Here is a 15,975-nt window from a genome sequence, read left to right as displayed (position 1 = left end):
TCTTTCAAAATGGTCACATAAGTGCCTAACATTTTCAAAAATGCTTAAATAAGGGCTTCTCAGATGCCATATTTCAAGTTTCAAATAATGTTCTAAGTGCTTTCTTTTCTTTTCAAGCAATATCTGATTCAAGTATTATGTATGTTTTATTCTAAACACGTTAACATTTACCTAATTTTTTCTACAAATGAGATTGAAGTGAATAAAAAGCCCTTATTTAAGCACTTCTGTAAATGTTATGCCCTTATATGACTATTTTAAAATATTTGGCTTTTATGTGAGAAACCTCTAAAAGGTTAAGCCCTAATTTAAACATTTACCCTTCTTTTAATCAACCTGGTACTTGACTTTGACCTTAATCGGATCAATTTTTTGATGACGTGACAAATCAACAAATAAAAAAATGGCCTAAAGATGTTAACTTTTTCATTCATTTTAAAAAGTTAAGTCTTAATTTTTTGATAATGTCACATCAATAAAGTTAAAAATGTTAATTTTTTCATTCATTTTTAGGTGATTTGACAACAAAATACAAGTCCAAGGGCAAAAAGAGGAGAAAAATAAATGGAGAACTAAAAGGATTTCTTTGTCGTCTTTTTTGTAAAATTAGAGGACCAAATAAGTCATTATGACTTTATAAATCCAAGGTGTCAGTCTCCATCTATTCGCTCTCCTCTTCCTCAATTTCCTTATAAACAATTGTTGGGAAAGTTGTTGTTTGTTCCATGTCCTAACATAATGAAACTGTTTCTCTACTAGGGTTATTGACTTGGGCTTTGAATAGGTTTCATTTGTACTGAGTTCGATCCACTTAAATGTAGTATATTTGAAAAAATTAAAAGCATTGGTCGACTAGGGTACTAAGACCTCCAACCGAATTGCTTGAGGTGATTGCATAAGTATGAAAGATTTATTATTAAAATGTTATTTTTTATAGATAAATATAATATTTTTTTCAAGGGAGTTTTGAAATAGTTACAAGACTAGTTTATGAAGACTTTTATTTGATAAATATTCATGATAATTAATGAAATAACTTTAGCTTTTAAATACAAGTTCAAAATCTATCAAAATAGTAGTGTTGATTGACCACTTGAAGAGGCCTATAAATAAGTTGTTTTGTGCCGCACATCAAGAGCAGATTTTGGAATGTCTTTGTCGATAGCTTTATTATATTTTCTTATGGTTATTTTGCAACACTCTTTTAGGTATTTTCTAAATAGTTTATTGCTTATATTGTGCGGTAGTTGGTGAGTGATTTGTGACAATTATGGTTGATATTGGGGTTACATCACAATCCAAATAATTTATATCTTTAATTATAAAAATTTAATTTTAAAAAGATTTATACTAGATTATATCACCTTTCATAATACATAAATTAAGTAAAATTAATATAAAATTTAAAATATATAACCTTTATTAAAACTTTATTAAAAAGCTTTCATAACATTTTTATAAACAATATAATTTTATAACTTTATAAATAATTATGATAAAAAACTGTAATAAGTATATTATTTTATAATAATTACTCAAACATGTCATTATTAACGTAATTGCAAGCAATTACACTCAAATTCAATTATTAGGTGATTTTCTAAACACTATCTTAACCTTCATTTTTTTTGATATAAGGCTTAAAACTACCTATAACATCTCTCTAACCCTTAAATGAGAGAATAATGTGTTTCGACGCATTCAAACTCACGTACTCCTGCATTGACAACAATACCGATGTCAATTGAGGTAAGACTCAATCGGTAATTAATTAATTACTCAATTAAGCAAATACATGTAATTAAATAAATACTACCTATTAAATAATTAACCATTTTCTGGCTCTACCTACATTTGTCGGGGTTGCATGCACTTTAACTTACCATATAGACAAAATTTTCATGCAAGACAACAGTCAAATGATACTGTCTATATATGTATATATATGTATGTCAGGTTCTCTTACCAAAACAACAAAATTTTCATTGTTTTCAAATGAATCCCACCATGAAATTGCAAACTCAAACCTTCAACAATGTCCTTCCATTAGATTTCAACAATGTCCCTACACTGCCCGATTCTCACGTATGGTCGACGACGCCTTCAGAATCTCCGTGTCTCCACTCGATCGACGAAAAACAAGTGCCACCCGTTGTCGATATTGGTGATCCGAGTGCGTTTAGTCTAGTGAGAGATGCTTGTGAGAAATGGGGAGTGTTTCAAGCCATCAACCATGGGATTCCTTTGAGTTTGTTCCAAGAAACCGAGTTTGAAGCTCGGCGGCTGTTTTCATTGCCAACGGAACAGAAGCAGCTTGTTGCTCGGTTGCCGGAAGGTTTTACAGGGTATGGTTTGGTTCGTATCTCTCGGAACTTTCCTAAGCTGATGTGGTCTGAATGTTTTGGTATGATAGGGTCCCCTGTGGAACATGCTAGCCAACTTTGGCCTCGAGATCATGCTAAATTCTGGTACATGCGGGTTTCTTTTTGCTTTTGCATGCTCTGTTGTCACGTTAGCAAAAACATTGTTCATGTACATATATATATATACATATTTGTATGTATATAAGGGAGAAATAGTGTATGTAACATTATACTTTCTTTTTTCAGGTATCCAATTCCACTAGCACGTAATATTATGTAATATATGGTTTTATACATACATACATACAACTACCATGTCAAATTAGAAGCAACGATGAAATGTAGTGTTATATTTTGGTGGAATTTAATTGATTTTAAAAAATTTAGAGTTTAATCAAAATTTTAACTTTTTTATAAAATTACTATGAGTTTTATAAATCATAGAACCAATATAAAAAATATTTTGATTTTACAAAAAAAACCATTATGAGTGTCCAATATTAATATATTCGATTTTTATATACTTAAAAAAAACTTGTATAGAATATATATGATAGATACATAAATCCATTTGTCTCTGAACAATTTGTCTTTTATTCTTTCAATTGTATGTTTCTAAAATTTGTTCTTTCTTTTGTCTCTTCTCTTACATACATACACACGTATGTTTATGTATGTATATATATAATTTATTTGGTGAATGTGGGTTTGGTGCAGCGAGGTGATGGAACAATTTCAGGTGGAAATGAAAACATTGTGCGAGAAACTAGTGGCAATAATGCTTCGCTCATTGGGTTTAACCAATGAACAAGACACAAAATGGTTCGAACCTAAAAACGAGTCTGACCAAGCCAAGTGTTTTCTTCAGCTCAACTCATACCCAGTGTGTCCAGACCCGGACCGAGCCATGGGGTTAGCCCCTCATACGGATTCATCCCTCTTCACGTTGCTGTACCAGGGTGGTATCAGTGGGCTGCAAGTTTATGATGACGATGTGGGGTGGGTCGATGTGCAGCCGGTTGAGGGTGCCTTGGTCGTCAATGTTGGTGATTTGATGCACATCGTGTCTAATGGGAGGTTCAAGTCTGTGTTGCACCGTGTGGTGGTGAATAACAAGCGCCACCGCATTTCAACGGCGTTCTTTTACTTGCCACCGTGGGATGCCAAGGTCTCACCGTTAAAGAAGTTGGTTGAGTTTGATCATCTTCCAATGTACCGGCCGGTGAAATGGGAGGAGTATGTTGAAACCAAGTCGAAAGATCTTAGTAAGGCCCTCGATTCAATTCGGATTTGAATTTAATATAAAAATAGCAAGGAATAATTTCTCTATATAAAATTAATGAAACCTTTCTAGTTTAAGTGAGAATAAAATGGACAATTAATGTTTTTCTATATTATTTAATAATATTTTTCAAGATTCGTTTTTTTTAGGGTTGAACCCTCCATATATATTCTATATAAGGGTGAGTTCAATTCAGTGTCGACGTTAGAGTAGAATTATTTTTGAATTGTTTTAACAAATGATTATGTGTAAATCTCCTTTTAGTTTTTTTTTATTTTTGTTTCTGTTTAGTTTTCTGTCCAAACTCTTGTCTAAACACGTGTGTTTAAATATGTAGCATATGTGTTGAGATATGTAATATATGTGTTGAGATTCCGACCCTCAACAAAAGCATTGCTTTAAAAAATCTAATTAAATAATATTTATTAAAACACTCTTCATTTTATTCTCACTTATAATGAAAATATTCATTTATTTACATATAGAAATTATTCCTTGATATCAAATTCAAATACGAATAGGCTCCAGCACATTATCAAAATTTGTCGCCTTGCATTCAACTTACTCCTTCCATATCACTGTCGGCCGGTACATTGGCAGACGATCAAACTCAACCAACTTCTTCAACGGCAAGACCTCAGCATCCCCTGGCGAAATGAGGTGGCGCGTGTTATTCGCCACCACACGGTGCAACACGGACTTGAACTTCCCATTAGACACAATTTGCATCAAATCACCAATATTGACGATCAAGGCACCCTCAACAGGCTCCAAATCGACCCACTCCATATCATCTTCGTAAAATTGTAGCCCATTGATGTTGCCCTGATACAATATGAAAAGGGACGAGTCCGTATGAGGAGCTAACCCCATGGCTCGGTCTGCGTCCGGACACATCGGGTATGAGTTGAGTTGGAGCAAAGACTTAACTTGATCACACTCGTTTTTGAGTTTGAACCATTTCGTGTCAGTTAAACACAATGAACCAAGATTATTGCCACTAGTTTCTCCCACAATGTAGTGATTTCCACCTGAAATTGTTCCATTCCCCCGCTGCACCAAAACCCATATTCAGCAACAAATAATATATATAAACACACGCGCACACACACACACACATATATATATATAAAAATATGTGTGTATGTATGTAAGAAAAGAGACAAAAGAAAGAAACAAATTTTAGAAACAGAAAATTGAAAGAATAAAAGACAAATGGATTTCTGTTACCTATCATATATATATTCTATACGAGTTTTTTGTAAGTATATTAAAAATCGTGCTCATAGTCGTTTTTTCGTTTTGGTAAAATCAAAATATTTTTCTTTATGGTTTATGAAAACTATAATTGTTTTGAGGCTTAATTTGAAAAATTGTTATTAATTAAACCCTTCAAATTTTGAATTTTTACTCAAACCCCAAAATTTTTAAAATTTATAAATAAACCCTACAAAAGTTTTGAAATTTTAATTAAATCCTTTAAAATTTTAAAAATTCTCAGTAATTTTCTCAAAACTTTCTAAAAAATTAATTAGACCCTCCAAATTTTTTGAAAAATGTCATTAAATCTTAAAAGTTTTGAAATTTTTAATTAAACTTTAATTTTAAAAAAATTATTAAGTCCCACTAAAACTTAAACGTCACGTTTAACCATTGCTTCCAACAATATTATCTTCAAAGTTAAAAAGGTTAAAAAGAATGTATATAATGTTACATGCAGTATTTCTTTTTATATGTATATGTATATGAATATGGATAGAAAAACTTTTCTAACGAGACAGCTGAGCGTATAATGTTACATGCACTATTTCTCTTTTATATGTATATGTACATAGATATGAATATGGATATGGAAAAAGCAAAATAAATAAATAAAAACCGGCATATTACCAGAATTTGGCATGATCTTGAGGCCAAAGTTGGCTAGCATGTTCCACAGGTGACCTTACCATACCAAAACATTCAGACTACATCAGCTTAGTAAATTACGGAGAGATTCGAAACAAATCGTATCCGGTATAACCACCCGGAAACCGGGCAACAACCTGCTTCCGTTCCGTCGGCAGTGAGAACAGCCGACGAATTTCAAACTCAGGTTTTTTGGAACAAACTCAAAGGAATCTCATGGTCGATAACTTGAAATACTCCCCATTTCTCACACGCATCTCTCACGAGACTAAACACATTCGGATCACAAATATCAACGATAAGCGGCACTGTTTATCGTCGATCAAGTGGCGACACGGAGATTCTGAAGGCGTCGTCGACCATACGTAAGAATCGGGCAGTGTTGGGACATTTTTGAAATGTAATGGAAGGACATTGTTGAAGATTTGGGATTGCATTTTCATGGTGGGATTCATTTGAAAAAACAAAAAAAGAATTGGTGTGTTTTTGTAAGAATCTGACATACACCTATATATACAGTATAATTGGACTGTTGTCTTGCTTGAAATTTTTGTCTATATGGTAAGTTAAAGTGCATGCAAGCCTTACAAATGTAGGGAGCAAAATTTACATGGACGAGCATTACAAATTTTGAGAATAGAGCCAGAGAATAGTTTATTATTTAATTAATAGGTTGTATTTATTTAATTAAGGGATAAAGAAAAATTTAGTCTTAATGTTAATTTATTTTATCATTTTGGCATTTAATCTTTAAAATTTAGTTAAATTACTTACCTTTTACGGAAAAATTGACTGAACTGTTAAAATTTGATACATAAAATTTAGTTTTGTGTAGTTATACACATTAAATTTTATTTTGATTCAATTATATACAGTTAAAAAATAAATACATCAATTTATTTTTATATTAGATAAGTATAATTATTTGCGTATATAATATGTAACTATAAAATGGTATTATATCAAATTATGTTGTTTATAAAAATTGAATCCAATCAAAATATCATTAATATAATTATACAAAATCAAAATTTATATATAATATTACACATTTAACTAAAATTTACATGTAGTTTTGAGATTTTTTCAAAATTCAATAAACTATTGTAATATCAAATAAAACATACTAAATATTCATCATTATACTTTTTCTCATTCATTTTATTTCCCAAAATTTGTTAAAATTTTAATAAATTTGAGACTTTACATTAATTTTGGATGTTATTATAATCTTCGAGAATAAATATTATTATTTGGTATATTTGCGATAAAAATTTTCAACTCGTAAGTAGAGTTAAAAAAATAAAATAATTTATTAACTCGTAAATTTTTAAAAAAAACATCTATTTATTCATTTTTTTATAAATAAAAGAAGCATCGAAATCCCATTTTATCATCATCATCACCATGATTATCTTTTGACCAAAAATATAGTATAAAGTTGATATTATTATCTATATAGTTTAAAACATATATTACATGAATAACACATTAATTTTTGCTATAAATACATTCTCATTTGGGATTGAGAAATTAAGTTAGGTCAAAATTATGACCATTCAAATATAAACAAAGAAACTACAAAAATAAGTTATATAATAGTTTAATATAGTATGGGCCTAGCAATTTGGAAGTCTTCACATTTTGATCCCCTTTATAGCCATTGATGAATTAGAGCAACAAAAATTATTAGTGTTTTCAAACTATCTTCAATCTTGGAAGTCCCTTTCCGTGCTCTCAATCCTACAATTAAAGGTAAAATAAAAAAATTCAGGATTAAACTTCTCGAAGTTTCTAAGTAAACCTATCCATGAACCGTGCACTAATTAGTTCAATTCGAGTTGGATTTATTAAAGATAATTTTCAAATCAGGCTTTGAATTTAAATTAAATAGTAAATATTTTATTAAATTTTAATTTTGAAATATATATAATAGTTTTAAAAATTATTATGAGTCAAATATAGGCAAGATTTTTTTTTTTTTTTGAAATTTAAATATAATCTGGTTTGACTCAAACTATGAACAAATCTACTTTCTAGAGGTATATTACCATGGGAAGATGATGGCAAAGGTGGTGGTGGTGGTCGTGGACCGAGCCAAACATTGTGGCAATCCCCTCCTAGAGTACCTACATGAAGCAATATCAATTTAACCAACCAATCCCATACTTTAATAGATTAATCAATTTAATCGAATTGACTTAACGTCAATTAGTTCAATCAGTATAAATATGGTTTAAAATTTTTAAAAGTAATATATAGCAGAAATAGGTTAAATTAGTAGTCGATTCTACGGTACTGAATTAACCATTATAATTGACTTAATTGAAAACCATCAATTAAATAATTTAACCTCTAAATTGTAAATCCTAAACAGTAATTAGTACGATTGTTTGGTAAAGAAATTACATTCTTTGAAGCAAGGTAAGGTTGGGTTAGCAAGTAGATTAGCATATCCTTCATTGCAATCACATTCATAGCCAGTCCCATTTGCTTTGCAGCTCCCGTCACCACACCAAGTAAAGGTACAAGCTAACACAAAATAATAACCATGAAAATAAATTTAAAAAAATTAGTTAATAGAAATAACTAATAATTTAAAATTAAAAGAAATTGTTTCCCAAAAGAACCCTACGGTCCGATAAGTTAAAGGTCCACGACGGTAGTGGAGGAGGCGGAGGTGGTGGTGATGATGGACTTTCCGCTCCGCAACCAAAGTTGAGTGTACCTACATATGTTTAAAGGGAAAAAATCATGTAAAAAGAAAAAAAGGAGGACTGTGAAAAATAAAGGTTTATATACAAAATTGGCCCCTGTAGTATATATATTTCACGTTTAGTTATTTTTGGCTCGGCTTGATATTTCAGTTTTTTTTAAAGCCCTTTGGTAATTAGTTTTGGATGTAATTGCTTATAATTACATGTGTAGCATATTTGAGTAACTAGTATAATTAATAAATCTCACATAATTATTGGAATTAATGGATCTCATTGAACTGATCTGATTACACTCTTCAAAGTGAATTACGTAAGAAAATTAAACATAATAAATATTTAACTTTTTAAAAAGTTTTTATTCATTTTTTAAGAGGTAATTATTTCTACAATTACTCTGATATCCTAATACACCTTAAAATTCTACTTAGTTAAACACATTACTCCGTCCGTGTTCAATAAGAAGATGACACGTGATAAAAACAACACTGCACTCATGCCACATTATTATTAAGTGAAAAGAAAAAAATAAAAATCCTCAAATACCAAATTGAATAAATGAATTAGTATAGGGACTAATTATATATAAAAACCAAAAAGAAATTGATCAATTTAAAGATTATGGGGGGCTTACAATTGGGGATAATGCAAAGTGGAAAAAGACTAAACTTGGTCCAGCCCGGATAACAGTCGCATTCGAAGCTTATCAATATACCACCTGTTTCTCGGCAAGTCCCTTGGCCGCAGTTCACAATGGCACAAGCATTAACTGCATCCAAATCCGAAATAATTTGAAATAAATAATTTTTGAATTTTTGAATCAATTCCATTAAATAGTTTAACTCGAGTTTGAGACATATACAAGGACAGAGAGAGGGGCCTTGACTTTTCAAGAATGAAATATTATTTTTTAATTTTTAATTTTTAAGATAAATAGATATAATAGTAAATTTGCAGTTTGCTCTTTTTAAAAAATTTATTCACTTTTGACTCCTTAGAATAATTTTTTTAGCTTCTCCCTTAGATATGTAACTTGAATAGTTCAAATGATTAACCAGAATTCAACTCACTTTTGGCGTAGATTTTTAATGAAGTCAACAATCGGAAGGTTAGGTGCAATGGTGAGACACATTACACTCTTAAAGAATTAATGTAGGTTCGAATCTTAAAAATGACATTATTGAGAGGGATAGTTACAAACTCCAAATGGACCGTATATATATGGACATGCAAAGTACGAAAAAGGACAAGAAAATTTTTAAACTTTCTCTCAATGTTTTTTTGTAAATCACTTGCTCATAGCTAACAGTAGAGTTATCACTTAATACGATATGCTAATGGATAATTGTATGTGTGTATTAAAAATCAACCAATCAAAATTGGATACATGACATATGTTAACGAAAATAGCTAACACCATTTGTAATTGTCTTTATTTGCTCACTTTTAAAAAGTATAAACACTCAATTACTCTCTTTTTTTTTAAAAAAAGATCAATTTGTTTAAAATTAAAATTGACAGAGATCTAAAGAGTGTTTTTACGTAGATTTATTTGGCTCGACTAGAATTTATTCTTTATTTAACTGATTCAATAGAAATTCACATTAAACTCAATTGATAAAATAAAACCCATCAAATAAAATGACTCGAAATTTGACTTGATTCAATCAAATACTAACAATAAATTTTGCAATTTATAGATTACCTGCTAATAGGTTTGAATTGAATGCTACAAAATCAGCTTCTGAGCTTCTCAAGAAGGATAAAAGTAGAAGAAAAATGAAGACATAAATGTTAGCATAAAGTTTCATTATTGGAATTAAACTATGAGAATGGATACCATCACAAATCCACAACCATATATATAAATTTATTTTTATGGGTTAATATAATTTTTAGTCCTTAATTTTGGCATTTTGTTTGAATTCAGTATTTGTATTTTTTTGTCACTTTAGTGCTTAAATTTAATAACTAAGTCTATTTCGTCCTTAAACTTGACAAAAAAAAAAAACAGTTTGATGACGTGACACTCAAAAATTGTGTCACGTCATCACTTAAAAATTTTTGGTGATGTGGCACAATTTCAAAATGTGATGTCATCAAGCTTTAATGGAATTCAAGTTTAATGATCAAAATGGACCTAATTGTAAAATTTAGGGGCTAAAAGTTATATTAACCCTATTTTTATACATGTAAAAGGAGCTGCTGGCGAATTGAGAAAAGGATCAACTACATGATGGAGAGAAGAAGTTGAGATTACTCTCGTTGGTTTCGATTTTTTCAAAGACCGAATACGCCAAGGACTGCACAAACTATAAATGGTTTTATAAAAATATCATTGAAATCCTTATATTATATTTTAGATTATATTTTAGTCCTTTATTTTATTTTATTTTTGGTATAATGATGATTGAAACATAGGTATTTTTTAGGAAGGTGGACACACTATTAATAAACTATAACTTGAGGTTCCAGTCCCTCTATTTGAAAATTGAGCAAAAGTGATTCATATACTATATGAAAATGAACCGTTTTGCTTAATCCCTCTATTTAAAAAACGAGTAAAATGGTTCATGTATATTATAAAAAGGATCGAAATAGTTGTTTGTTATGAATTTTGTGTGCTTGTTCTATTAATTGTTGATGTGGAATTTTAATTTGATTTATTGAATTAAATGACTTGGAAAATAGAAAGTAATTTGAATTGGAAACAATTTAAACATGGAATTACACAAACTTGAAAATCACACGAAATTCTAATGACTTGATTCAAGACCAATACAATTTTGTTAGTGATAGTCATGGATAAAATATATGTAACATCTAAATTTGAATCTATAAATTTAATAGAATTCGAATTTATTTTTTCATCCGTGATAAATTTGATTATTATTATTCGAATCTGAATTAAATAAATTACTTGTTGCATATCCAAGTTCGCTAAATATCTTAATTCACTTAGTTTGGGTTTTGTTGTTGTGCTCCTTTTTGGCATTGTTTGGTTGCTGTTTGTTTCATTGTTTGAACTGGTGTGGATTGGGCGATCTCAACGCCTTTTCTTGTAATCAATTGACTGAGAAAAAAAAATTAAATTAAAAGAGCATTTAAATAAAAAATTTGAGAATCAAAATAAATAATGAATTCAAACTTTCAAATATGATATTTGAAAATGTTTTTACTATCTATAAAAGTAAAATAAATTCATATGATGAATTCAAAGATTAGTATCTACGTCAACTCATAATTTATCGCGGATAATTAAAATGTTCAAAATTAAATATTAACTAAATTAAAGAAAATAATTAATTATTCGTAAATATCTGTGTCCAATTGATAATGATGGGTTAACATTGACAATTGCAAAGGGCATAATAAGCGATAAAAATACTATGGAGATCGTTGTACTAGAATTTAAATTACATTTTACTCTCTCTACTTAAAAAATAGATAAATTAGTTCACATACGTTAGATCAAAGAGTAAAGTAGTCCTCCAGTTAAAAGTTTCATCCATTTGTACTGTTAAGAATTGACTTGGTTGATATGCCAGGTGTATCTCATGCTCACATATAGATATTAGCTTTTAACAGTAGAATTGGATAGAATTTTTAACAAAATGATCAGTTTGCTCTAATATACAGGGACTAATTTATCTATTTTTAAGTAAAAAAACAAATGCAATCCAACTCTTCGTATCGTATCCATAATATTTTTCACCTAATAAGCTTGTTTGGTGCTATTTGGGATTTGTTTTCATTATGCGTTTCGGTTAAATCAAGGCACTTTAGTTGCATAAGTTAATTGATATATTTTATTATGAAATAATTTTTTAATTAAATGGTTTTTAAAGTTTTATAATAATAAAAAGTCAAGAAATAATTACATGTATTTAATTAATATTTAATTACATGCACTTAAACCTACATCCTCCTACATTAGTAATAATATTCATGTCAATCGAACTAAGACTCAATCGCAAAATCAAAAAGATATTTAAGTCTTATAACATTTTTACTTAAATTTAAAAGAAGTATTTTAAAACTAACTATATATTTTTTAACCACCAATAACTCCTTACCTATTAATTTTAATTAAAAATAACACATAATTTTATTTAAAATTTATCTATATCTTTTAATCACTAGTTTTTAACTACTAAAAGAAGTCTTCATCTCTTACTTTTTAATATCTTTTTAAATTTTCATTTTCTTATCTTTAAAAATTTATTATTTTGTCAGACATATTTATTTTTCTATCAAATCTAACTTTGGTTTTTCTTTGGATTGAAAAAGTACATAAATAAATAAACAAATCACTTTTTTTCGATACAAAATAAACAAATCATTTAAAATATGCAAAATAATGATATCCAATAATAAAAACTCGGTTGTGGAACATGATTAAAGTTCTATGTTCATAATTTATATTAAAGGCACAAATTTTTTCTTGGAATCTAACATAATTACAAGGGGTTCCACCATACATACATACATACATACATACATATATATAAACCACACTCACTATGAACTCAGCTTGGAATTCAACATTTTGGAGAAGAGGAAGAAGAACAGCCCTTTGATGCTGCATCAATTAAATAAAATCAAATTAAATTTGGATAGTGATTAAGTCTAAGAGTATTATAATCAATGAAATAAGTATTCATGTATATGTATATATAATTACCTAATTTGAAGACTGTAGGATCTGAGCATTTCATCAAACGGATACGTCTACATGATTCTACGAACATTCTATTTCAATCAAAAATAGAGATTACAAATAATTAATTTATCTATAAAATGTGATAACCGGGTTTTAAAATGCTTTTCTCAAGCCAGTGTACATGCGAGGGTTTGGACTTCTGTCCTTGCATGTTTACATTTAAGGTATCATCATTTTTTAACATTCAATAGTTTATCAAGGTTTTATAATCTAAAAGGTTATCTTTTTAAGTTCAAATTCAAAACCCAGTGATAGAATATGCTATTAAGTTTGAGGATACCTAATTAAAATTTTCATAAATATTAAGGCTTAATAAGAATTTTTAAATTTTTTTTTTTTGCAGGTTTTCATTAGAGAATTAATGAGAATTTTTAAAAATTTCCAAAATTTTTAAAGGGTTAAATTTAATAAAAATTATTCAAAAATTTTGGGAGCAAAAGCTCCCTTTTTACTCTTTCGACGTTCAATCACTATCGAAACCTTCTCATAAAGGAGGAGATTTCCTTCACTAAAAGAAAACAATATATTAAATGTACAACAAACAATAAATCAAATATATATGAATTAAATAAATAATATATAGCAAATTTTATTAAGATATAATTAAAAAATAAATAAACTTACTTCCAAGGAACATCTCCAACTAACATCCAATCATTGTCTTTATCTTCATAAGTTGGTACATACTCCATTCTTTTTACCACATCCATAAGCTTGCTTTCCTCTTTATTAGTACCTAAACCATCATCACCATTGTTATATAGCCACCGAATATAATTCTATGTATCATCAATCAATTATATTATGTCATATTATTAGAAATAAAGTTAAGTAAATTTAATTTTGTTGAGAGATTTTCGATTCCTTCAAGAGGTTAATAATAGGTCCTTTAAAATGTTCATTATCATCCCATATTAATATTTTGTCCTCCAGCTCTAACGAGAACCCAAGTGCTTGAAAATGCAATAGATTCATCTGAGTCGGAGCGCCTCGTTAGAATTAACCATGCGTAACTCAAGCAAAACTACGTGCAAATGCTTACATTTCCTTAGTAGATGATCACATGCCATACACGGTTCATTCCAACAAAGCACTTCCATTTTGTTAAACTTGTCGCCTCTTTAGACAACCACTAGCATTTAAGCTCTCGTCAAAGTTCGGAGACAAAACACCGATTGGTAGGCAACCATAGGCCTCCCCTATAAATTATTACATTATAAATTTAAATAAGCTAAATTTATACTTTCGCCCATAAAAATGAAATAAAAATATGTTTAGTCCTTTTCAAAAATGATAAAATCATAAACTGATATATAATAAATATATATAATTTTTGACATTTCAAAATTTATAATTCAAATTTCGGTCCCTCTTAAAAGATTTTCTAAATTCGCAATTTCCGATGAGAATATTGCACATATTGAAAGATCCAACAGCTCCAAATAGACAACATTTTGAAAAACTTCTTCCAAAGAAATAGAAATCCCTTGATAAGTTTTAGAGTTTTTTAACAATGATTCAATATTTGATTTATTGATGATGCATAAAACTGTACATAAATGAATTATCATAATACTTACAATCGAATAAGTTGTCGAAATCTTTCAAGAGCTGGTTGTAACTAGAGTAACATTGTAAGTTTACTTTGCGAAGAAATGGAGCTCCATCCATGGCTACTTTCACATACTTAAACCTCTCATTTATAGCCTTCTTTCTACTTGATCTCACTGGTGGCCAACCCACTACTTGTTCCCTTCAATACCCACATAAGTACAGTTAATTACACAAAATAAAATCATAAATCTGTTTTTTTCTAAATAAAAATATTATGTTATATGTATATATATTAGATTTTGTTGGTGAAAAATGTAACAAATTTAAAAAAATGATATAATAACAAAATTTGGCTTTGATTAAAATGATATAAAATCACAACATTTTGAAATGTATAAATATTTTTCTAGATTTTATATAAAAATAAATAAAATTGTCCTTAAAATAATATCTATTATTAAAAGTGAAGAACTTTTAATAAATTTATTGCTCAGTTGATGATTTTTTAATAATTAACTTTTTTACTGTAACTAATGAGATGTGTTATTTTTTTAGTAAATTATAAAAATAGGATAAAATTTAGTGCCACTCAAATTCAAGCCATACTTAGAGCGGTGAACACACCATCACATGGGGTTGGATGTGTTACCCTTTTGATCCTTCTTATGAAATATACCACGTAATTTTATATATGCATGATTAATGCTCATAATTCAATCTAATTTAATTGAAAATAGAAGAAATTTAAATAAAAAATATCTACATATTTTTTAAAAATAAAATAAAATAATTGAAAGTTTTTGTGATTTTTCAATTATATGTTTAATAAAACAAATAATTAACTATAATTTTTTTAAGGTTTTTTTCTAAACCTAATTTTATATAATACTAGCAAGTCAAGAGGTGAAAAATTAATACCATTTATTATAGCAAAAATACATATAATTTTCAAGGTGGGAAAAAAGTTTCGAATTTTATTTAATTTAATTTATTATTTTGAAATTGCAACCTTTTTAAAAAACAGTTAAAGAAAAAAAAGGTCTCGCTTAAAAACAGTTAAAGAAAAGAAAGGTCTCGCTGTACTTACTTGGCGGGAGGAGGTATTCCGGCACCGGAATCGACAACAGTAGTAGTGTCATCACGTCCACCAGGCATGCAGTCACCAGAACTCCCGACTTTAAGATCCCCTACGGTCTCAACGAAGCCACGTTTTGCAGAACACTTGACAGCTCCCGCCGACGATCGTCCCTCCCCTGGCAATCCTAAAGTCAGCTTCGTCTCCTCGAAACTCATGCTGGTGACGTCACTTTCCGGTGACTTCGGTTCTTCTTTCAATACCATATCTCTCTCTTAAAAAGCTGGCGTTTTTGCATTAAAAGGAAAAAGAAAAACTGAAACTCTGTGCAAAATAAGAAAAAGCTCAGGGGATTA

At 29.1% G+C, this 15,975-nt stretch overlaps 3 protein-coding genes across 3 annotated transcripts; 1 reads left to right on the top strand and 2 right to left on the bottom strand.

The window, feature by feature from the left end:
- The first annotated feature begins 1,970 nt into the window (after positions 1-1,970).
- LOC108468355 (gibberellin 3-beta-dioxygenase 1-like) lies at positions 1,971-3,679 on the top strand. The gene is made up of 2 exons (XM_017769244.2): positions 1,971-2,468; positions 3,081-3,679. The coding sequence occupies exons 1-2, from the start codon at positions 1,996-1,998 to the stop codon at positions 3,655-3,657; spliced, it is 1,050 nt and encodes a 349-aa protein (XP_017624733.2). The 5' UTR covers positions 1,971-1,995; the 3' UTR covers positions 3,658-3,679.
- Positions 3,680-4,206: 527 nt separating this feature from the next.
- Positions 4,207-5,575, bottom strand: LOC128296443 (gibberellin 3-beta-dioxygenase 1-like). Its single transcript, XM_053031655.1, has 2 exons — positions 5,525-5,575; positions 4,207-4,698 (listed from the first exon to the last, which is right to left on the bottom strand). Exons 1-2 carry the CDS (start codon positions 5,573-5,575, stop codon positions 4,207-4,209), a joined length of 543 nt encoding a protein of 180 aa, XP_052887615.1.
- Positions 5,576-12,609: 7,034 nt separating this feature from the next.
- Positions 12,610-15,975, bottom strand: LOC108469173 (auxin-responsive protein IAA1-like). The gene is made up of 5 exons (XM_017770065.2): positions 15,632-15,975; positions 14,571-14,743; positions 13,615-13,726; positions 12,952-13,019; positions 12,610-12,849 (listed from the first exon to the last, which is right to left on the bottom strand). Exons 1-5 carry the CDS (start codon positions 15,883-15,885, stop codon positions 12,809-12,811), a joined length of 648 nt encoding a protein of 215 aa, XP_017625554.1. The 5' UTR covers positions 15,886-15,975; the 3' UTR covers positions 12,610-12,808.

This window comes from Gossypium arboreum, chromosome 8, assembly GCF_025698485.1.
Source record: "Gossypium arboreum isolate Shixiya-1 chromosome 8, ASM2569848v2, whole genome shotgun sequence".
Taxonomy (NCBI): Eukaryota; Viridiplantae; Streptophyta; class Magnoliopsida; order Malvales; family Malvaceae; genus Gossypium; species Gossypium arboreum.
This window is presented reverse-complemented; position numbering and strand designations above follow the sequence as displayed.